General features: G+C 43.8%; 1 protein-coding gene across 5 annotated transcripts in view; it reads left to right on the forward strand.

Moving 5' to 3' along the window:
- The window catches only part of LOC118123902 (RNA binding protein fox-1 homolog 3), a 255,107-nt gene that overhangs the window by 121,548 nt on the left and 109,283 nt on the right, over positions 1–24,276 (forward strand). For 4 of the 5 annotated variants that reach the window (XM_047344006.1, XM_047344004.1, XM_047344009.1 and 1 more), the window contains exon 3: positions 5,799–5,908. In XM_047344006.1, the coding sequence (XP_047199962.1) occupies positions 5,799–5,908 (110 nt within the window). Of the gene's footprint in view, positions 1–5,798; positions 5,909–11,598; positions 12,210–24,276 lie in introns of those variants that run through there. The other variant, XM_047344010.1, reaches the window with a different exon arrangement.

The raw sequence follows: 24,276 nt of genomic DNA on the forward strand, positions 1-24,276 counted from the left end.
CAGGCACATCGACACTTATATGCAAAATAAGTAAAATCTGCACGTTCAGTCTTAGTTTGCTCCTATTTTTTTCTTCTGCCTCTTTTTATTCATATTCTCTCTTTGCTCTGGAAACTGCCATCAGGCTCAGAGGCAATTTGCGGTACCTTTGAACATGCCCTTAACGGTACCATCATGCGTCCATCAGCGCCACTGCGAACACGATTTTATTACTCAATTTGATTCCATACAAGGTTCATTCCCCACATTTTTTATGCATCGTGGGCTTAGCTCAGGCAGAAAATAATCTGGACAGCGAGAGCTCTGTGTTATGGCTCAAACAGGATAAAGCACTGACAAATTTCGGACCGGAGGACTCGTGAGCGGGGAGGACAGGGAGAAAGAGAGATTAAGAGCTACACCATTGTTTACCTCCTCCTCTAAGGTGCAGGATACTCTGTCGTTTATAAATGTGGGTAGTTGTTATTGGATACCTCGCAGGCTTTTGGGGAAAGAGGAAAGGAAAATGAAAAAAACTTTGGGAAAGACCCAGGAGGGGGTTCGATACAACTTTAATAATGCGTAGCAGGAGCTAAATGAGCCATTCTGCGGTACTTTAAGACATCTTCCCTCCACCCATCCCCCTCTCTCCGCCGCCACCGCCGCCGCCACCGCCACCCTACACCTAAGCCCCCACCCTCGCAGTCTCAGGGCCTAAATTATTAAAAGTGTTGTTTTCCCTTATTGCATTGCAGCAATGTGCCTCGTTGCTAGAAATGAGCTGCACATTCTGGAGTTTGAATGCTTAAAGTGACCCACCTCCAACGGCAGAGCCAGGGGAGGAGGGCAGAGAGCTGGGGGCACGTGCACACACACACACACACACACACACACACACACACACACACACACACACACGTCTCCAAATGAACACTTTCTATAACACCACTCACGCTGTTTTGTTTTTCCAGTTTTTAAGTGGAAAATTCAAGCAACTGGATCAACAGTCATCAACAGTTCTTTTTTATTATAATTATAGGCCTGAAACTAACGATTATTTCCATGAACCAATTATCATTTAGTCAATAAAGTTTCATGAAATTACAGGTCAACATATTATGTTCATCATCAAATAAGGCAACCAAAAGCTGTAACTACTCAAAAGTTGGAACTTTAGAAAATATTGAGCATTCACTGAAATGATTAATCTATAATCAGAACAGTTTTCTCTTGATCTACTAATTGATTAATCAGCTTAATACTCGAATGAGTTTTTAACTCATGTTCCATTATATTCTGTATTGCTAATCATCCTTTTATTAAAGAAAAGACAGATCCTCTCTCTCTCACAACACAAAAGCCTCTCCTCTCATCAAGTTGTTTTTGTCTGTGCTCTCGTCCTCACACTTTGATTTTCCTCTAAACGAGTTAAAGAAATCTGCCATCCTGCTCATCTCTGAGGCCCTTCAAACTATTTCAACCACTTTCTAAAATCAAGTGTTCTCTTCACCTGCAGAAATCTCCTCGTTCCACGATGTCAACTCTCATACACAGAAAAATCTTGAGGCGCAGTGATTTCTATCGGAAAGAGGTCAAAGTCTTTCACAGATATTTGTTTTACATGTTTTAAGAAAAGAGGGTCTTAGGGACAAAAGTATCGACAGACATGTCTCCATGAGATCAAGACTTTTACAGTGCAATCATCACACCATCTCATATGTAAGAGATACGTAGCGTTTTCTTGATTGCACTCAGTTTGTGAGGCATAAATAATAAATGCGTCGTCTATTGAACCGATTCTAATTGAGAAAGTTTCCATTTGTGTTTGCGTCTTTGGAAAAGTTTGAAAAATTGGTCAAGTTTAAGGTTGAGTCTTGTTGGCGTTTCAAATAATTTATAAGTAGATTCAGTCCTGAAGTATTGGTAGTAGCAGCATCTGCCTTGAAATCTATCTCGGGCAAACTCCCCATGTACGTCTGCACTGAGATGTACAAAAAGAAAAAAAAAAGAAGCTCTGACTTGCAGCAAGAAGAAAATTGAGCCAGACTCAACTAGGCATCACACACTTAATAAAACAAGACCTTCTCCTTCCCTCCGTCTGCTCTTGCAGATATTGTTCAACATGTTCGATGATTTAGGTATTAGATAATTTGATGCCTGTAGTTAAAATGCCCTTATTCTGAAAAGCAAATGTCCATAAAAAACGATCTCAGGGAAAGTAAAAGAAAAAAACTGTTGAAGTTGAAGTATAGATAAGACCGAGTGGATTGCAGGTTGCATTCCCCCACTCCTCCCTGCAAGCCACACACACACACACTCCGACGCACACTTTAATCACACAATTAATAATTAATCAGAGGTTGGGCTCAATACTGTCGAGTCTGCAGATGAGAGAACACCCAACTGCTGAGAAGGGCCCTAAAAAAAGCAGGATTAACAACCCAAAAAGGAAAAAAACAGAAGGATTACCAACAACCAGCAACAGCTAATAAGCAACACGTCGTCAGTTTAGGTTTGATTTTATTAAAAGGAAGAAAGGATACAGACGCTGCAGTGGCGCGAACATGCAGAGTTACCTCAATCAGTTTTTATAACCAAAAAGATAAAATAATACATGAATAAAAGCCTCTGGCTCTGCAGCTCTGCAGAGGTAGTGAGGGGGGAAATTAAGCTGCGTCTTCTACGTGACATTTTCTACATGCAAATATGGAAAATTGTATTATGTGCTGTGTTCGCTGCATGTAAACACATGCTTGTGATGCCACAACACACTGGCCGTAGAGGAATAGGTCAGAGATGTGTCTTTGTTTGTCCAGCAGTAAAGGAAAAACCTGGTGCATTGATTTTTAATGTGTTACACTGCAGCGGGATTGATCATAAAAAAAACACCAATGATCATTTTGCTCTATTTATTTATCACCAGTAATGTATTAAATATTTATACCACTATTTATACTTCTTTCAGCAGAGAGCAAAGCCATTGGTTTATGTATGTATGTAGTTTTTTTCCCTTCTTTCTTTATTAGCCTCCCTGTAGTCCCTCTGTGTGCTCTCTGTGTTTCCAGTGTTGCAGCACAGAGCAGAGTGTTTACCCAGCTGTAATTACAACATGCACAATGACCTCATTCTGCTGTGTCAGTAGCGGTAATGTATAGCCCTTGATCTTAAACTGCAAAGAAAAATGGTATGCACTTATTTTCAATATGCTGACTACATTCCCGGCATTTTTTAGACGTGGCCGTGACGGCGGATCAGAATTTGATATAAGCACTGGTGCTCCTATTCGTCTGACAAGGTCTCTCTGCCTTAATATGCATTCAATAATGTGAAATGATATTAGCTGTAGGAGCTCATTGACTGTGCACTCGGGGTCTTACAGTGTCTCTCCGTCTCTGTCTGTATCACACTCTTTATCTGTTCCTCTTCCTCACACACACACGGATACATGCACACAGACACGCACACGCACACAGAAGAAATGGAAAAAAGGAGGGGGAGGGGTTGGGGGGTGCTCGAACCGCGGATAGCAACAGCAGCAGAGCAATCACACCAAAGCAATGCCCCCCACGCCTGGCCCATTAATAACAGTAATACGCACACCGCGCCCAAGCCAGCACTGCCGAAAGCACCACTGACACTTTAATGGGCATTTTTTACTTTTGTTTTTAAATAATGCATGTGCTACTTGTCAGCACTGCTTCCCTCCACCCCTGGTGCGCCTTTGCAGCCTTCCTTTGTGCAGAAATTACAATGGGGACCTGTGTTTTCTGTGCTCGCTCCATAAGCTGCATTCATCACAGACACGCGCGCGGACGCCGGTGTGCACTACATCACCCTCCTGGGGACACGTGTGTGGGCATGCATGCATGCATATGTGTTTTTTTTGTTAGTTGAGGCCGCTCATTGGCACCAAGCTAATTTAAGAGTCCCTTCGAGAGGATGAGCTGTGAGCTGACGCTCAGTGGCAGTGGACACGACTTTTACAAGAGGGCTGATGCTATAGCTTTCACAGTTGTTGTGTATCTGTTATATTTTTTGGTACTTTTTTTTTTTTTTTTGAGGAACTGACAGTAGAGGCAAAGTTTGACTGGAACTTCTGGCTTCTCTTCCAAAGATTCTGAAAATGACTAAAAATCAATTTTGATGTAGGATTACTGAACAGGATGTCATGTGGTTCACTCCATTAGAAGAAACCGAGACCTGAAGGGGTTAAAGGTCAGCTGAGTGGTCAGATGTGAGAATGAGCTGCGTGTGCAAAACAGCTCAGATGTTGTTTTTATTTACTTCCATTTATTTATAGTTAGAATGATATAAAAAATTACATCAAACGAAAGAATCAGTGGACATGGATGATAACGGTGTTGGTATTCATGCAGATTCCAGGGATGTAAGAAATGATAATATCAATAATAATAATAACAATTTATACCAAACTTTTCACAGCATAAAATGCAGCTCAAAGTGTTCGAGAACGAACAGCCGCTTAAATTAGAAACAAACAATGTTAAATTAATAAAATCTTAAAACGACATCACACATGTTCAGCAGTGTTACAGTGATAACGTGATGATGCTTAGTCAGTCGTTTCTTTATTCTTGCTCCGTGAACTTCTCGTATCTTCTGTAAAGTGAACTCTGCCTCTGGGATTTCAGATTCTCGTCTTGCTGTTGCTCTTTTTGTGTAAAGCAGCTGTTTGCTGTGCGTGTTTTCGTGTTTACCTGCTGTAAAGTGACATTACTGTGTGTTTATTTGTCTCATGATCACACGTACAGTATATTCCCGACACCCTATAATTTGTTCTGGAGCCGACGCTGGTGCGCTGAAATGTCATTGGAGATATGGGATTTTGAAAGCTAACAAATGCATCATTATTTAACTTTATTAAAAAACGACTAATTTAGTGACAGATGTCCCGACCCAAGAATGAATCGCAGTTAAAACAAAGAACATGTGTCAAATCATGAGTGAATCCGAATATGTCAGCGGCGGTTGCTGGAGCTAAATGGGGCTCTTATTAAGCACTCTATAATCATTTTGAATGTGGGCCAGGGGGGTGGTTTGATGCCTTGTTTGGGAGGGCGTCAGGTGAAAACCCTCGCTCAATCTCAGGAAACTACGAATCATGTAGTACTCAAAGCCTAAAGATTTCTCCTGTGTAAACACCGCCAGGATCCCGGCAGTGTTGCAGAAACAGTTGCTTGTCTTTGTAACAGGAGTGCGTAAAGAAGAGAACATTAAAAAATGTTATGTTACATTTTCACAGTGTTTGTTCGTTTGCAAAGTTGGTTTACTGCCACTTAGACTAATTGTGTGTTGAAATGAAAGTAAACTCCAACGCATCACCGTCATTTCTGGATTTGTGCAAAACAAAGAAAAGAGCAGTGATTGGGGTTTTGAGTAATTCCACGTTCTCAATGTCCCGATGAAGCATCTGCAGATTTAGATCATGTTCTTATATCAAGAGTCTGAAGATTCTTGTCTTTTTTTGTGCTAAATTGTTCTCATCATCAGTTTGGTCATTTGCACTGTGTTGTTAGATCATCCTGACTCAGTTGTGCAACTTTATTGATTCTAGACAAGCTACCTATCTGTATTCGTCATTACATGTAAGGTCAATAAACCTCCGAAATCGATATTTATAACAATCGATGCTGCATTCTCTATTATTTCTCTTCCTGTGCAATGATTTCCTTTGATTGAATTTGCCTTTTTTTCCCTCAGAGCTCGCCGTGTCTTGCTGCTGGAGTGCATGCACTTGCCCCTTGCTGCTTCCTGTCCGTTTCAATGACGCCTGGCTGTGTTTCTTTGTGTCCCTGCAGGAAACACGTTGTGTAAGTCAGGAAGCATTGCTGTCTTCGGGAACGTGGTATACAGCGGACTGCTGAACGATCACCTCTGGCATTTGGGAGTGCCCCTCTTTACAAGACTGGTAAGAGCAGCAGGCCCCTCTGTGCACACTTACCTCCATTTTGTCGGGAGAGTTTCATGCGGTTCTGTTGAATCCAAACAGGCTTCAGGTGCAGAATTCCCCAAAGTCTCTAATGGGCTGCGTTTGATGCCTGCTCTGCTGACATGTGTTGGTTGAAGTTATACTCAGCGTACAGGATGTGACAGTCGTCTGCTGTGGATGTTAGACGAGGGAACTCCTCTATATCTAAGCATCTTGTTAAATATCAGACTTTTTAAAAGGTTTTCTGTGCTCTCTGAAGGCTGAACCGTAGGTAGGAAAGTCCCATGTGGGGCAAAACAAAGATGCGTCTTCTCGAGCCCTGAAACACAGGTGAAGCCATGCTGTTCATGGAATTTGATTTCCCTGTCGAGGCCGGACTGCTGTGTAGTTTGCACTGAAAAGAAAGGCTGATTTAATAATTAATGAAATGTACTTTTATGGCAACAGCTTAGAAAATTACAAGGTTTTAATTAAGAAGTGGATTAGTTGAAGTCTGTGTTAAGAATTAATGATAAATGTCCATCCCTAATTGTCAAAGGGAAATTGAATGTTTGTTTTACACTTGCTCTCACTGGTGCTGGAATAGAAGCTGCAGCACAGCAGAGATTTTTTGTGAACGAGGAATGCGGAGCAATTTTTCTAAAGAAAAAAGAAATTCAGCGCAGCACTTTTTCTTCCTGGTAATTACCCTCTTTCTAAGCGGGTCGCAAGTTTTCATCAATGTTTATTATTGATTAAATCTGTCGTTGTAGCTGTCATTTATGAGTCGGGAATTACTGTTGATTGGTGCACAAGGGTTGCATATAATTGGGTTACATTAAATAGATAATTCAGCTGATCTCATAAATGTCTAATGTGAAGGCTTGTTTGATTATCAATTAATGTCAAACGGAGATGCGAGGGGCTGTTAGGATTCCTGTTGGATTTGCTTGTGTTGCATGTGGCAATGCGACTGTTTCTATCTCTGCACAACTGTAACAGCCTGCGGCTCGTACGGTGAAATACATATATTTTATATAATATATGCACTAATGAATTCAAAGTAAACACCAAGCACACACACACACACACACACACACACACACACACACACACACACTAGCCAATAAACACGTCTGTGAAAGATCCAACAATTGATAAAGATGTCAGACAGGACAGCGGTAAGAGGTGTCAATTAAACACAAATAGTTACTGATTTGACCTGTAACTCATAAGGAGGATGCAAAAACAAAGAGTGGAAAAACATTTCACAAATCAATAAGTCAAAGCCTGGCATTTATTTAGCATAATAGGATGTTTTTAGGAATTATGAACTCATTCAATTCCTCTTAAAGGGGCAGTTTGATTTGACGCATTAGTTTTTTTTTTCCATGTTCAGGACTGCTCCTTGGTTGTGTAATATATTATGTGGCTCTGCGACTAGATTACCATAATGATGTCACAGTGATGTAATCAGGGTTAGGGTGAGCACAGGAGTTGAACAGAAAGCTGGTTTAAAATGTGGAACAATCTCCCGTCACCTATTGTCACACTGGTCCATTTCTCCTGCACGTTGATGCTAAAATGTAAACAAATCTAAAGGTTTGATCTGAACGTGTGTTTGAGCACGTGGACCACACACACACACACACACACACACACGCACACATGTGTTACTCATGTTTCGAAGACAGCTAACGACCGCTGTCATGGCGTTAACATCCATCTCGGACCGCTGAGTAACGACTGAGCTCACAGGCTGCGGCGGTGCTCGTCGGAGTGAGAGGGGGGAGACTTCCTGCTGTGACAGCAAGGCGTGGCCTCGTGTTGCACTCGTGTGCCCGCTGCCGAACACACCAAGCCTGCCCAGCAGTGGTATCAGCATGACATGCAGCAAGCCTTCACATCCCCGACACACAGCCCCTAATTACTGCACAGCCCTGCCAGTTTGCAGCCCTGGGCCAGTATTGCCTGCTCAGTGCCAAGATGTAAACACTGCATTATTAACACTACATACAGTCTGTGCACACGGCCATGTTTAATATACCCGACGTATGTCTACACAGAGGGCGTTATTTTAGTGTGATTCTTTACGTGGAGCCATACAGTAGATTTATTGTTTCCCAGACAGTGAGCTCCAAATTCAGCAGATGGGCGATTTGCTGCATATAGTGTAATGTATGCTTACAAATGATGTTTAATGATGTCTTGCGGGGCCGGGAAGCAAAACATTACCGTTTTCAAGGCTAAATATGCAAGCTGGAGTTAAATAAAATAAGTAACGCCATGTATTTTGTCTTGTTATTTTATGCATATTTATCGGCTGTCGGGAAGTCTTGATGGCCTGGCACAGTTTCCTCATCATGACCGTCTAAATGCTTTTTTCAAAAGCCGCTTCACACTACCAGAATTCCAAAAATCTGGAGGAGAAAATGTGAGGTTTTTATGTTCCTTTTTTTTTATCTTGTTGGCTTTAAAGCAGATTTCAGATTTAGGTTCAAGAAATCAAAAAAATGCTTTATCACCCAATCAGATACCCTCTATGTGTATTTGTTAACGATAAAATGGCCGCGGTGCCTGAAACATTTCTGTAATAATAATAAGACATGATCCTGGTGTTCTTATTTGCAGCTGTAACCATGATAGTTGCTAAACGTGGCTGCAAAAATGCTTTGCCAAAATTCCACACGCTTTATTTTTCAGTTATTTTATTTTTATTTGTCTTTGTTTGGGATTATCTTTTGCTGGGCGCCATTTAGCTGCAGCACCTCGTGTAACTTCCTGCCTCCACAAGAATAGCGAGAGTGCTAATTAATGCAATGTTAAAAAGTTGTAATCTTTTACACAGAGAGAGACAGAAGTGAAAACATAACTTTATTTCCCTGATGTTCCGTTTGCTGTATTTCAAACTTCACCATCACTGTGCGCAGCCTGATTCTCACGACAGGCCGTATTCAGCATGGAAATGTCAGTACCTACCTGTGGAGCCGATGAAGACAGATAAAACGAGTGTAGCTGTGGAGTTGTTAAACGGGTCACTCCATAAAGTGAAGTGTGTGATTAAAGAAAAGTAACTTGGGAGACTCGGGCTGCAGCCGCCGTCTCCTCCTGTCTTCAGCCAACCAGCCGCTTCTCTCGCCAGCTGAGGCCGGACGGCGCTGGGGCCGAGCGTTTGATGAATCAGGGCGAAAGGCCCAACTTCCCTGTAACTGCACAGGGAAGTTGTAGGGGTCGAGGGTGAGCAGCGCTGCGCGTTGTCTCCTCTGGAGTCTCTCTAATGACAAGATCTGAGTGTAGCTTGGCAGAAGAAGCTCTGTATGTAGCGGTTCACTGCAGAACAGAGGTGAGATCGTCATGAAATATTAAGACAACAGGTTTTTTCGAGTCAGTGAGGGTCTGAGACAGATGGACATTTTAGGCAGAACAAGCTCTGTGTGAGGCCTTCACTTCCTCATCTCTTTGAAAGCTCTATCTTTATAATGGATGGCAGTGTCTCTGGGGAGTGTCTAGACTATGGTGGGAAATCTAAATGGTTGGGAAAGCCACTTGCATCCTTGGTGAGGAGAGTGGAGCATGGGAGAAATGCAGTTCACAGAGGAGACAGGAAGCAGGGACAACAGCTCTGCACCCTGAGCCACGCCATCTCAACCCAAATTCCATTTTTCATCTCTAATTGAAGGAGATTCCTAGAAAGAAGACATCGGGATTATATGATGCTTAAGTGCCCTCAAATGCTTATTTTCTGCCTTTTCCCCCCCCCCTTAATCCCTCTGACCCCATATGGCCTTAGCCTCAGACCATGATGCTCTCTGTCTGCATCCACATCACCCCCGTCTGTCTGCTGCCTCCCCTCCGGTCTCTCCCTTTTTTTCTTTTTTTCTATTTTGCCTCCACCCTTTTTCTGTTCCTCCATCTCTCCCCTCAGTTATTTATGAGCAGGACTTGAAATAGACTTCAGTATTTGATAAAAGCGCGATCCTTAATCCGAGTTGCCTGAGAAGTGCATTTCATTTTTATTTCCCATCAGAGATTGATGTAGGAATGGGGCGGTTACCCACTCTGTGATTGCTAATGTAAATCCATTGGGTTCTGGTGGACATGTATAAAGATATGGAGGACTTGTATGTGCATGGTAATGCCACAGATAAGAGATTGTGTTTGTGTGTGTGTGTGTGTGTGTGTGTGTGTGTGTGTGTGTGTGTGTGTGTGTGTGTGCGTGTGCGTGCATGCAAAGCAATGCAAAGCAATGCAAAGGCTGAATTGTGATGTGACACAGATGTGAGGAAAGAGGAAAGAAGAATTATGCCATGCTTCTCTTGATTTATCCAAAGTGCATTTCCCTCCAGAAATCAACCATTCTTCTTAAACATCGCAATATTTGCAAAATCACTAATTACATTTTTTTTTTACTGCCAGTGTGCCGTTTCATATTTCACTGTTCACTTGTGCCTTTCTGAAGGAGGTGGGAAAATAAAATGGGTGATAAATTTAAGATGACAGTTACGCCATATGAATGAGGCCCCTTGTGTATCAATTCGCTCAAAGCCAGCTGCAAATTTAACTCAGCCTCCTTATGTGGCAATTACTGATGGGTAACATAACCTGAATATATCTGCTCTGTTCATTATGGCAATGTTCTCTATAGCTGGCAAATGTTCTTTAGGATCCTACAGCAAATTAGCTCATCCCCCAGGACGTCTTTTGTTTTATTGGATGATCCAGCACTAGAGGATGCCGCAAAACCACTGGAGCTCTCCGCAGCTTGCCCCGGTTGCCACAGGGTTAATATTTAAAAGCGCGAGCTCCCAGTCGTGTATTGATGATATGTTTTGAAAATTGCTGAGGCAGGCTCATTGTTACAGTGCTGTCTAGAAGATAGCCAAACCCCCCCACCACATACACACTGCACACACACACACACGTGCACACACACACACACACACACACACACACACACACACCCTCCCTCCCCTCATCCTCCCATTTTTCCCCTCCCCCTTTACAGCCGCCAGATGGAAAACACACTAAAGCATGTAATGTAATATAGCTTGGCACACTAAGGTGTTTCACACCAACTTCATCTGGCCGCTGATCTGTTACTAAAAGGGGTTCTCACCAAACACACTCCTGGTCACCAACCTATGAGTGTGGGAGAAAAAACAGAAAATGCACAGACACACACACACACACACACACACACACACACACACACACACACACACACACACACACACACACACACACGAAGAGAGTGAACCTCAACTGCTAATAGTAGAAAACAAGTGGAAAATAGGCTGTGCCTCCCAATTGCCTGTGGCATACTTTAAGGTTTTCTCTGAAATCCCCCATTTTTTTTCCTTTTCAGCGTTGTTTTCTTCTTCTTCTTCTTCCTCTTCTTCTTCTTCATCTTCTTCGTCTTCGTCAATGAACTAAAACTGTCAAGTGCAACGCATCCGTAACAAACAGTAAGACAGAGGAGCGATCTGTTAGTCCTCCACTATCACCAGCATCATCATCATCAACACAAGCGGCCCCCCCGCCCCAGCACTCTCCACCACAAGTCCCAGCTTCCTGCCCCCCACCCCCCCACTCCCCTCCTCCATCCCCCGCCTCCCTCCCCGGGATGCTGAATTTTACAGTACCGTCTGCAGGATCCCGGTTTGTTCGGCGCACTCCTCTGTGCAGAGCAACACAGCTCCGGTGGAGGGAACGCTGGAGGCAGCTGTCAAGCGCAGGCTGCTGCTCTTGTTGAGCCCCGGTGCTGTACCGACTGATTTCACATTCACCAATAAGAGACGGCAAAAGGGGGGAGAGAGAGAGGGAGAGAGCAGAGAGGCAGAGGGAGAGTCTCGAAGTGAGTGGTGTGGAGAGGCAAGTAGAGTGGAAGAGTGTCAAAAGAAAAAAGAGGTTACAACACCTCCCCAGCTCTCTTTCCTTTTCCCCCCTCATCTGCTTTTTTCACCCTCCTCTTTTGTTGGCTCAGAAGAGGAAGAAGAAGAGGAGAAAGAAAGAAAGAAAGAGGAAGGAAAGGGGGCTTCTAAACATTAACTGAAGAACAAGCTGCTTGTAAAGAAAGACGCGAAAAGAAGAAGGGTGGGGGGGGAACCTCAAGTCAAGCCCCATTGAACAGTTTAGAGGGAGGGCTGCCTCAGTGGAACAGGGATCAGTAGAGCTCTCTGTCCAAACGCTCGGACTCTTCTTGACGCCCACGCTGGCTGGACTGGTCCCAGTGCTCGGCCCCGCTCACGTCTGCCCGCCTGCCCACACCTGTCCCACTTCCACCATGATGATGTACTTTTGGGTGAGTACTGGTCCACAAAGTGTGGATCTCTCATACGCTCACACTGCACCAGCACGGGCAGGGAGTTGGTGTGTGTGGTATGTGTGTGGAATATGCGTTCGAGTGTGTTTCATCCCCCTACAGTATGCTATACAGCGTGTGTGTGCGTGTGTGTGTGTGTGTGTGTGTGTGTGTGTGTGTGTGTGTGTGTGTGTGTGTGTGTGTGTGTGTGTGTGTGTGTGTGTGTGTGTGTGTGTGTGTGTGTGTGTGTGTGTGTGTGTGTGTGTGCGTGCGCCATTGCACCTCCCACATGCATGAACAGAGCTGATGGTTTTCCACTTTCATGTGTTTTATTGATGCTGGGTGCTGCAGATGCTATAGAGGCCTGCATGTACGTGTCGGATTTATTCAGCCTTTAAATGAGAGAGGATGTTGGAGCGTGATTATTACCCACACTAATACCTTTACAAGTATTGTTATTCAACTTCCACTGGCAGTCAAAAATACCCAGCATGCAGTATGTGTGTCATTCGAAACTGTCTCTCCCCAATTTAGTGCCGGCATCTCAAAAACGAGCTGCTCTGGGTCTGCTGGGGACACATTTAGATTTTCCTCGTCTGCTTCTGTGTTTCAAACACTTTTGTGATGTTGTTGTTTTTGTTGCCCACATATCTAAGCCAAGCCAGAATTCCTACTTCTCCCTTTTTTTCCCGTCTTTTAGTTTTTTCATAAATTAAGCGACATTAAGCACAGAATGAGGATGATTACAGATTGTCGACTAGAGCTGCTGATTAATTCTGTTTGAGATCATGTGTGATTAGCCGGATTGGTTTTGTCTCTTCAGTGGTTTGTATTCTCACCACAACAATACCGGCCCACTGCTCGCTGTTTTCTGCATTTACAGTTTTTTTTGTAATTTCTTGCCAGTGCACATTGCACACCATTTAAATCCCCCACTGTTTCCGCTAACTGGTGTTCTGTACCTTCACAGAAAACAAAGCAAATTGAATTATTCTCTAATGCAACACATTTTTCCAGCATGGTCACTGTAAACACTCTGAGCTGTAATGCAGTCACTGTGCAGTGCATGTGTGTGTGTGTGTGTGTGTGTGTGTGTGTGTGTGTGTGTGTGTGTGTGTGTGTGTGTGTGTGTGTGTGTGTGTGTGTGTGTGTGTGTGTGTGTGTGTGTGTGTAGATATCGATCGTGAGTTCAGATTTCTGGGGAGAAAGCATCTTTTTTTTGTGGGGGGGAGCAAAAAAAGTTTCTTTACATGGACGACTCCATTATAAATGACTTAATACTTGAACCACTTTTTTTCTCCTCTGTATTTTTGGAAGCGAGGTTAAATCATGAATAACAAAAGCATAATAAGCGTGCCATGAATGAAACAGCGCTGCATATTGATTTAGAGCTCGGATTTCTGTAGAGGGAGAGAAAGGGATGTTTTGGGGCCAGAGTAACTCCAAGTGGAGAAATGAGCCCGCGTTTGAAACGACAAGAAAAGTTTCCTTTTTGTTTCCAAGTCGAGTGGAAGTGACAGGAGGGTTTATGATTTCCACATTATGTCACAACTCAAAGAAAAATAATACAGCATGTACTGCAATGTTGTGCGCTTCTTCTTTTTTTTTTTTTTTTTTTTTTTTAAAGGCCTCACTCCAGTGCAGGCCTCCCTGATACTCGGAGCGTTTCTCCTGGGTACCGGTGCTTATTGAGAGAGTCTTGTCACTGTCTTCTGGCCTCTTTGAAGGTTTGCTGCGAGGATGCTGCTCACCTTCCTCCACCTCCAGTTTCATCACTAATTCTCCCTCCAGCAATTCAGACAATACACACACACACACACACACACACACACACACACACACACACACACACACACACACACACACACACACACACACACACACACACACACACACACACACACACACGGTGGCTGAGTAGAGGGAAGCCGTGACGCTGACAGTTTACAGCCCCGCAGGCTCATCAGTGTAACAGTTAAATATTTAACTGCTTTAACTTTTTATTCACATGAGAAAAAGCGTTATTATTTAGCTCCAAGCATTAGTTCGGTACACGACCCCTTGTTTTATCGTTTACCTTTAAAACCTCCCAAATGCTGTCAGCTCTGTGCTGCTGGTGGTTTCCACAGTGAGACTTAAGCCTTTTTGCATGTTGTCGACAGTTGTGAGGATGATTTCTTGTCGGGTTAAAAAAAACTAAAAACAAAACAGAATAACTTCTCCAGCATGTAGACAATTAAAGGAAAAAATAGATTTATTGAGGAAATTAAGTCAATTGCTGATCTATGATTTGAGGTAAAACGATTGAGTAGAAAGCAGAAGTTCATCATTTTTCCGTTTTTTTTAAATTTGAGGAATTGCTGGTTTCGTATCATACATATCATGGCACCTTGGCCTTCAGGAAATTGTGACGGACATTTTGTTGACGAAAAGATTGATGGCATGATCGGAGAACAGTATACTGAGTCACAGTATATAATGAAAATGATTTTGATATATAGTACAGACGATGTGAATCAGCTTTTAAACTTTTAATATGAAAAATGAACTCTGCGGTGATTTCTAAAACATTTTAATGACCGAGAACAAAGGACAGATATTCTCTCTTCACTGGAATGTGTTGAGGTTTTCGGACTGTCGGTGTAACAGATGCTGTTCCTCCTGATCAAAAGTGAATTTTTCCACAATGCTGATGATAAAGTTCCTAATTAATTTTCTAAACAAGTAACTTGAAAGCAAAGCGACGGGGTCAGGCGAGTGTAGGTGGATCTTTTTTCATTTGATATAATTCAAACAGATTAGACTGAAAAATAATCAGATAACGGATTAATAGATGTTGAAATTAATTTTCGTCGGTGCCCTGGTGTGATAACAGGAGCAGGAGCATAACTTTTTGACTCCTGAATAAGCAGGAGTTATCAATCCTGAAAATTATTAATGTCTCCAGCTTCCTGTAACAAAGTAATAGAATTATGGATATCTCCTCACCTTCTCAGGTTTTTCCTCTGCAGACCCTAAAATCAACATCTGCTCAGCTGCAGAACATTTGCAAAGCAACACGACGGGTGAACCAGGCAGAGCATTACATTATACTTGTCACTCCTGAGAAAAGTATCATCATAACTGGTGCATGATCAATGATTTACCACCTATCCCTGATATCTAGTGTGTGTGTGTGTGTGTGTGTGCGTGTGTGTCAGTCGGCCAGCGTTTAGCTGCGAGAGGAGGATGGGACCGCCTCCTGTTTGAACTGCAGGTGGTGAGCATTACCTGCGGTCCCTCCGGAGGCCTGTCAGCCGTGCATCAGTCTGGGGAACCTGCAAGCTCCCCTCATTAGAATATTTATTCACCAAGCAGATGTTCTTATCCAGGGCAATTACCTTTGGCTTACATTTCCCTGTTGCCCACTGATATAGATGAATGTGTATACAAAGACGTCCCGGGTTATGCATGGGGCCCCTGGGTGCCACCCACCTCTCTCACCCATATGCACGGCGGGCGAAGCCAGCGACCGTCTGGTCCGCCACAGTGTGCAACCCAAACCCAACCTCAACTCCACTGTGGTAATTGGAAGAAGTGGAGGCACATCTCCCGCGATGGCCACATAGTGATGGAGAGGCAGCCTGTATATCATTCTCTCCACCCGGCTGTTCCTTTGTATTAGGGACAGAGAGAAAAAGGGAAGAGGCATGGAGTGGAGAAACCATGCATGCTTCTGTCCTCCCCTCAGTGTGATGAATAATTTAGCAGTGCAGGGCCCTCGCTGTCGAGTGGAGATGGTGGTAATGGGGAGGCTGGATATATATGGCATGGCAAGGAGCAATGGTTTACGTTAGACTTCCCCGACCAACGCACTCAAGTGTGCCACAGGCTGCTCACCAAGTGTGTTCGGCCTGCATTAATGCTTTGTTTTTATGTGTAAAACAAAAATCGACAGAGAGACGTCCACAAACACCGGCGTAAAAATGAGCAAGGAGCTGCTTTGAGGCTTTGGATCGTTGGTCATTAGCAGGAGTGGATTCCTTTTAGGCAGACGCTCAATCAAAGCTGTTGTGATTTGGTCTTATACATGGTGCATTACAATGCAAATTGTATCAGTAGTTTAGATTTTGCCCAGATGAAGAGTAGCTTGAAGCACTGCTTTATCCTCCCTTATTCAACACGGTGACTATATGTTCAGCCTGTGTTGTGCTACGGTGCAGTTGTAAGGTCTCAGCCCCGGTGAGGCTCACTGTGTGGGTCTGCAGCTTAACCGGCAGACGATGTTAAAATTCATGGCGGACGACGTATGGAGGGAAGCACAGTTGCTCACGCCCACTCTGGGTGGGAGGGCGGCGAGTCCAGGCCGCCGGTTTCATATTGCAAGATGAAGTGCTTGCAATCGTTTGTTAATGTATTAATTGATCTGTGTCCTCAGACGGGCGAATCAGGAGTAGTGTCACGTAGACTCTTTAGTACTCCCCGAGACGCCTTCATTAGATGCTGCTGGCCAGCTCTCCACCCCCATTACAGGGCCACGCTGCCTCACACTTTACCTGACTGCTGTAATAACTTTAGACATTTCTATCTCCCCCGGCAAGTCCTCCGACAGCCAGAACAGTTTGGGGGCTTAACATCAAATGTGAGGCGCTTCTTTAAAAGGCTTATATTGCAGGTGATTCACTCCGGGGTAGGGGTGGGATGGAGAGGAGTGGGCGCGTGGACGTTGTTTTGTCTGCGCCGTCGCTCGCCTTTTCTTACACGTTTCAGGAGTGGCTGTTGCAATCAGTCATTAACTTGCAGCTTAATGTTTTATAATCTGGAAGGCACACATGTCTTTGTGGCAGAGCTGATGTAACGGCCCCGCTGCAGAGCTAAAGGAAGCAGAGGAGCTGCTCCATCCAGGAAACCTGCTATCTGTTTAACCGCTAATACCAGCGGGATTAAAGCAACTTCATCTGCTTGTAAACTGTATATTTTTTCCAGTATAAACACATTTTTCCTCTTCCTTGAAACGCATAGGCTCCACCCTTTGCACTCTGCGGGATCATTAGCAATCAGTAGCTTTAACAATAATTCTGTCAGCTTTTGGTCTCTTCCCCTTGGGGCTAATGGGTCTAGAGCCCAGCTAATTGTGATTAGGCTCTGACAGCAGGTTTTACTTGCAGGATTTTCACACCACAGTCCTCTTTGATATTAGCCGCACAGCTGATAAAGAGATTAGATACCGAGAGAGAGAGAGAGAGAGAGAGAGAGAGAGAGAGAGAGAGAGAGAGAGGGAGAGAGAGGATGGAGAGGAGGGGGAGACGGAGGAGGAGGGGGAGTGTTCTTAAACTACAGAAAGACACCTACACAGGGGAAATCACTGGCGAGTTTAGCAGAGGAAAATAGATCCGGACGCAGTAAAAGCCTTGCGCTCGCTTATTGCACCTGCTATCATTAGCGCTTTTGTACACATGGTCAGCCTCCCAGGGAAAAGTCATTATCCAGCTGTGCCGTTATTTTTCTGCTGTTTTCTCCTAGTGGAGTGTGACTTCAGGGCTATAGCCAGCGCACCATTTAATGCCTCCAACACAATAAAGGACTCTAGCCTTAATGATGTGGGATTGGATGGCCATGCCTCAGGTTGTCCAGGGGCTTGTGAGCTGTTACTACGAGCGGCCATTTTGCCTCGCCGCAGTCGAGGCTCCGTGTCAATTCAAGCCCGACCGTTCGGCAGGAGGCGAAAATAAAAAAAAAAAATCGGATTTAATGATTAATGGCGGCGGCGTCGTTTGAAGGGCCCTCTCCGTCTCTCTCCAGGAGAACGAGAGAGTAAAGGCGTGCAGCTCCAGCAGCAAAACAGTGAGCCGGTGGAGAAGTAGGATGGAAAGTTGCCAGCGCCGACCAACTTGCCAAAACACGGGGCGATATTGTCTGTATTTCCACTCGTGAGGGAGTGAACAAACGCGGATGAGTGAATCACACGCAGCGGGATGTGTTATTATGCGGAAAAATGTTTTAAACTAAAGCGAAGCAGACATTTTACATCTTACTGACTCGGGGAAATTAAATATTAAGATAATGGCTCCTCCAACAAATGATGAGCCAAAGAAACTGGAGCGAAGGTTCAAAGATTTTGCCCCAAATTCCATGACGTCTTGAGCCTAAAAATAGACGGAGACATCATTTGCACATTGACAGTAGGACCAAAAGTGTGTCTCAGGATCATACCATGTGTCATTTAAGCCTTGGAGAAGCAGGAAAGAAAGTATTTCTTGGCAATTTAGATGCTATGGCCTAAAAATGTCCCGCTTCGGCTGATCCAAGGAAAGAAATAGCATCTCTCAGCACTGATTCATTTGCCGACGTTCCCTTTCCTCTCCTTTTTCATTTCCAAATGCATTCGCACAAAAGTATCTGTTTAAGTGAGCCTTTCCGATGCCAAATTCAATATACCGATGATCTTTTTTTTTTTGCAGTCGTATTTATTTGTTTTACTTTTCTTTTTTTTCTGCGGTCGGCCTGTTGCACTGGCAGTAACTCCAGAAGTCTCTCATGGCAGTCCTTCATCCTCCTCGGCAGCGTTGCAGCAGAAGGTGTATGCATCGCTAACACGCCTGTGCCATAGATATGCCCTGAAGTGTCAGCTCTCACATACGGAAGAGATTGGAGGAGAGGCCCCGGTGAGAACGGCAGCAACATATCCACTGGCAGCCCGCCACGCATGATAAGAAAACCACTCCTGCCCTCGCTCTTTCTCTCAAATGTAATTTGTGCACTTTTCACCATTTTATACTCAGTTGTTCCAATAGTCTCATCAAGGCGCGCTCTTTAAAATTCACAAATGAAAAGCACAAGCCGTAGGTTTTGTGATTGTTGCAGCGTCACTCTGACAAAACAAGTAAAAACCCTTAGAATGGTCACGTTTGCATTTACAATCTTAGATCAAAAGTGACAGCTAACAAAAAGCACAGCGAGAGTCAAAACACACCCATCACCTTTTGGAATATGCTTTCAGTTCTGTTTTCATTGCAAAATAAATTTTTCCGTGCGTTTTGTTAAACCTTTCAGTGATGAGCTACACGATCAGTATTCACTGACCTTTTTCATGGGACTCCTACCTAATATTCTACATATAGATTATACAACCTCATGCACATTGAAACATTCACATTTCATACACACATTAACAATCTAGAAATTAGTCCCAATATTGGCGACAAATGTGTGTTTTATTGTACACAAAAGCTTTGTATGATGAAATATGAGGCTTAATACTCCAGCAGGACCAAAGCTAACATTCAGATCATCGAGGTCATGTCCACAGGATTTTTTTTCAACAGCCTGGGGAGGAGTGTACTACACTTTATTGTACAATTTAAAAAAAATACTAGACCATATCTCTGCGAACAACAGTCCCCTTAAAGTCAAGAGGCCAGAGGTAATGATTATTTGATATACATTCAGTATAAAAAACTGCTTTTTTCCCGCAACTTTTGCTACAGAGAAAGATTTGAAATTGCTGATAAACATTCCCAGGAATCTAACGGTGATATCCACTGGTCTTCTCCTTTTTTATATGTGTTCATCTTTAGGGTTGCAAAGGCTCTCTTCAAAGCTTCTTATATACTCTTCTCAATCAATCCCAGTGAGTATAAAGCCACTTGTCACGTAAAAGGGTGAAGAAACACTGTGGCACATGGGCTGTAAAATTAATGGCAGGAGAGTGACATTAGTGTTATAGGTTATTGACCGATTTCATGGAATTTATGACCCTAATCGAGAGGCAGTGTCAAAGGGAATGAAGCAAATAAGAATGGGGCTGACAGCACGGCCGCACTGTGGCCACTGGACGCCACAATTTGAGCCTTCCCAGTAAATCGTGGCCGGGACTTTACAAGTCTCGGCGGAGGCCCCTTCTCACTCTGGTTGCCCGGGTCCCGAGGCCATGCCCCGGGCCTACCTCCATCCTCCAGGTCAGACACAGCCAGGCTCAGTGGATGATGAGAAATGCTACTTCATCTCACCTCATGTCAGGCCCGGGCCTCTCTCGGTGTCAGCCTGTGTCCGTGTGGGTGTGTGTTTATGTGCATCCTCATCCACACACGTGCACGCTCCTGTCAGTCGTTTTTTTTTGGTTTTGTCGAGGGGGGAGGTGCCCATTCTCATGTAGTTTTCATGATCATTATATAACCTGCTGTATATGTGTGGCTACTGGTCTCTGTTTCCATGCCCGGTGTGAGCTGGTCAAAACTCCTGTTTAAGCTGCGACTAGAAACAGAAATATTCAGCAGCGTGCAAAGGGCCAGCCCATAAAGATGACTGAATTCCTGCTGATGAATAATTCTCAGTGAAAACGCCGTATAATGTGACACGTTTGTCATTTTATCCCCAAAATAAATATATATATATATATAAATTAATACAGGTGAGAGGACTGTGGCCAAAGAACAGCAACACAGATTTCCTTTTCTTTTGTTTCCCCTCCATAAAGGCAGATGGACGCTTTGTGCACCCAAAGCTCGCCCTTCGTCCTTTTGCTGTTATAAACCAAACCACAACCACAACCGCTGCTAGTAACTAATGCAGAATGACTTTTCATGGTGCAGATTCACCAAACCTTAGATAATGCAGGTGCAGCCCGGATGAAAAAATGCAGTTTTTCTGTTCTACACTTTCCGTACTTGTTCACTGCTTTAAGGCAAAGAACGTCACAAAAACATGGTTCACGAGCAGCATTCGTATCATATCATGTGCGCCTGAGTTGGCGAAACCGTTCGCGTCGGCCTAATAGTTGTAATTTTTAAGTGTGAGAAATTGAGAATTACCGACAGCTTTAGTATCTCCCTCTGGACCGCTCACAAAATGGCTGCGGAGCCACCATCACTGGCAGGTACAGCTGAATAAAATCTCATATCAACTAATATAATAAGTGCGCCTGATTTAATTTGAGCAGTACACTGTTTTATGTGGTTTTGGGTGATGACTGCTGCAGAAACCACACATGCTGTATATACGTCTTTCCAGTCCAGCAGGAGTTCATGTGCAGGTTGCGTCCTTGTCGGCACAGATACAACAAATTGGAGGGCGCAGTGATGTCCGCGCACAGCCTCTCCTTCTCCCTCTGATGATACAAATGTACATCATGTGGACCCTCGCCGATCCCTGCATACTCACGCATGTGGAAAGTGTAACACTTGCTCAACTTAACATGAAAACAATCAAGTCCGACATGCCCGGCTAAGACGTGCGGCGGTGACATCCGGGATCTGTGAATAGAGAGACTGAAACCTGAGAAGAAAACAGCACGTGTTCGTGTTCATCATATAATCTATTCGGATGCTGTTGTCTCGAATCTCTTGCTCAGGTGCGTGGAGCTAGTGCTAAAGAGAGAGGCAAGGAATTAATATTTAAAACAGGCTCACTTCACCAGAAGACGCTTCCATTCATCTAAAAATAGAAGCTGACATTATCTTGTTGTCAACAACTTGGCTTGGACCTCCCAGCGAGGGGCAACTCTGTGCCGTGTGTTTACTCGGGTCCTTCGGGCTGTGTGAGGACGGTCAGCTGTGGCGGCGGTGCCTCCACCGTTCTGCCCCAGTGCTCTGTGGCTTTGTGCAGTGGCTTTTGTGCAGCGCCCTAACCTGCTTTAAAAGCCCTTTAGTGCGGGTTCTGACATGCTGCGCTATCACATCGTGGCCTCGGCAGAATGTATAGAGCCATTCAGACACTGCAGAGTGAAATGAGTTTTATCCAGAGGTTGGCGATTGAATGTAATGGCACCCTCTCCAGGGACCAGAGTTTTCTATCCACTGATGTTCGCATTGATACGATGCCGCGCTCGCTCCGCACCGCTGAGGAACAGCTTGGTCTCAGCTCTTTTAAATTATGCATTTTCATGACTAGAATATGGGAAGAGAGTGTGCCACTTCTGGACGTTTACATTAAACAAAACGGATGCAGTGTCTTGCATGTCGCACCATCAATGACCATGTGGATGCTTTAGTGTTCAGCTGCTGTTGCATCTTTTTATTTTTTAAGGAAAATATCACAAAAGTATTTTTTTTTAGCTTTGGTGAGAAAGGAAAACACTAAATGGAAAATGATGTCGCACGAGCAGGGAATGAATAACACTGATAGTTTCCGAGCTGATGAATGACATGTAATGAGAATTAATATCCATATGAATGTCATCGCTTGGGGTTTGAGAGCTGCCATGACAGCTTAATCCCGAGAAATGACAGAGACAAACAGAGAGGAAGTTTCTCCGCCGCGCTGACTGATGACGCGCCGACAATGTGGCCGGTGTTTTTCAAACAGCGATGAACAAATAAACAAGGACAGCCCTCTCGTCCTCTCATCATCAGCGCGGCCGTGGTATTTGACGGAGAGCGCGGTGGTATGCTTTTTAATTAAAAAAGAAAATTCGATAACCTTATCAAGACTTGCCATTTTAGTTTGAGACGTATTGATTGGCCGTTCAGTTATGCAGATCCTTTCATCTTCTGGGCAATTTTGCGTGGCGGCCTCTGGTTACTGAAAAGATCTCATTTCGGAAAATCCATTTCATATATTATTCAGGTTATGTTTAGTTCGGCTTACAGTACAATATTCGAATATGTACAGTATCTTAACATCGAAGGGGCCACAGATTAGAGGTGGAAACGGAGTCAGGTCCGAGGCAGAACGGAGCCTCGGGCAGGAAACGCTTGTTTTTCAAAGAGACTTTTAAACTGGAAACATGAGGTTTGAGTGGGTGAAGTGTGGCTGGAGGTGACAGAGATTCAGGACAAGATGGACAAACTCCTGTTTGGGAGAAAAGGGAAACTGCGCCACTGATGATCTGTCGCAGCGGTAGGCTAATTGCCCACACACCTCTGTGTATCCCCCTTTTTTTTTTCTTTTTTTTTTTAGTTCAATATGTCTGCTAATGGAATTAAAAACATGTTGCCAGGGGTCTTTGCAATTTGGAAAATAAGTCCATTAAGTTCATTAATTTAATAATGGGCAATAATAATGAATAAAAAGTATTGCTCAATTAGAGGGGAGCGTACGGTTGGCTGTTTCACATTCATTTGAAATCACCTCAGTGTGCAATAGCTTAATGAGATTATAATGGAATTGATATCGCATAGGTAGTGAATTAAACCGTTACCAGAGAACCCATTAGGAATGAAATTCTAATCCTAAAAACACTTGTCACAGCTAAAACAGGCTTCTGCTTTTGTTATTAGCCGTCAGGAGAAGTGGCGAAGAATCTGTCTCAACTGGAAAACAGCGTCTGAAGGTGAGTCTCTCATGGCGCTGATGATGAAAGAAAGTGATTTTCCTCCATGTGTGCTAATAGCCGCGAATGTCAGGCGGTCCCTCAGTATGTGTTTGCTATTGTATCATTGCTGTATTGGTGGCATCAGCCCATTGATTCCATCAGCGGCCGCCTCCTCAGGTTTCATAGCCAGTGTTTCCAGACCAGCAAAGCTGCTGAGGACTTCAGTTAAAATTACACAGACAGCACATTCATAGTAATCTAAAAAGGTCAGGATAAATTACACTGCTTATTTCAGTGGAAAAGGCAGGTAATGTGATCCGCCGTGAGTAGTTTTTCATGCTGGCCCCGGTACATTCTCTCTGGGCTATGGCGCAGATTTGACTCTTTGACTTTTACACCCGCTTGACACTCCATGTCAATTTACTGTCTCTGTCTTTAGGAGCAGCAGGAGTTGGGGCGAGGTGAACTTTTCCTTTTAAATCAGGGTATTACAATAATTTGAGGTGTTTTATATTCCTAATGGCTTTTTTTTTTACAGGAACACTTAAAATAATGTGTCGTCGGAGGATGTTGTTAAAATCAGAAATAGATTGGTTCATAATTTAACTTTTCATTTCACGTGGCCGCAGTGATACATTGTCATACATTACCAGCGGTTTGTGCAGCTTCAGCAAGACAAGCATGTCGGTGTAATGTAATGTATTATAAGTGTCAGTCTTAATGCACTATATATAATGTCTAATGTGCCACCATCACGGATTCAATCAAAAAATGGGATCTCCGCCGTTTGAAAAATGTGGAAACAGGGCGTTAATCAGAGGGGAAAAAAAGAAACTC

This window comes from Hippoglossus stenolepis, chromosome 16, assembly GCF_022539355.2.
Source record: "Hippoglossus stenolepis isolate QCI-W04-F060 chromosome 16, HSTE1.2, whole genome shotgun sequence".
Classification (NCBI taxonomy): domain Eukaryota; kingdom Metazoa; phylum Chordata; class Actinopteri; order Pleuronectiformes; family Pleuronectidae; genus Hippoglossus; species Hippoglossus stenolepis.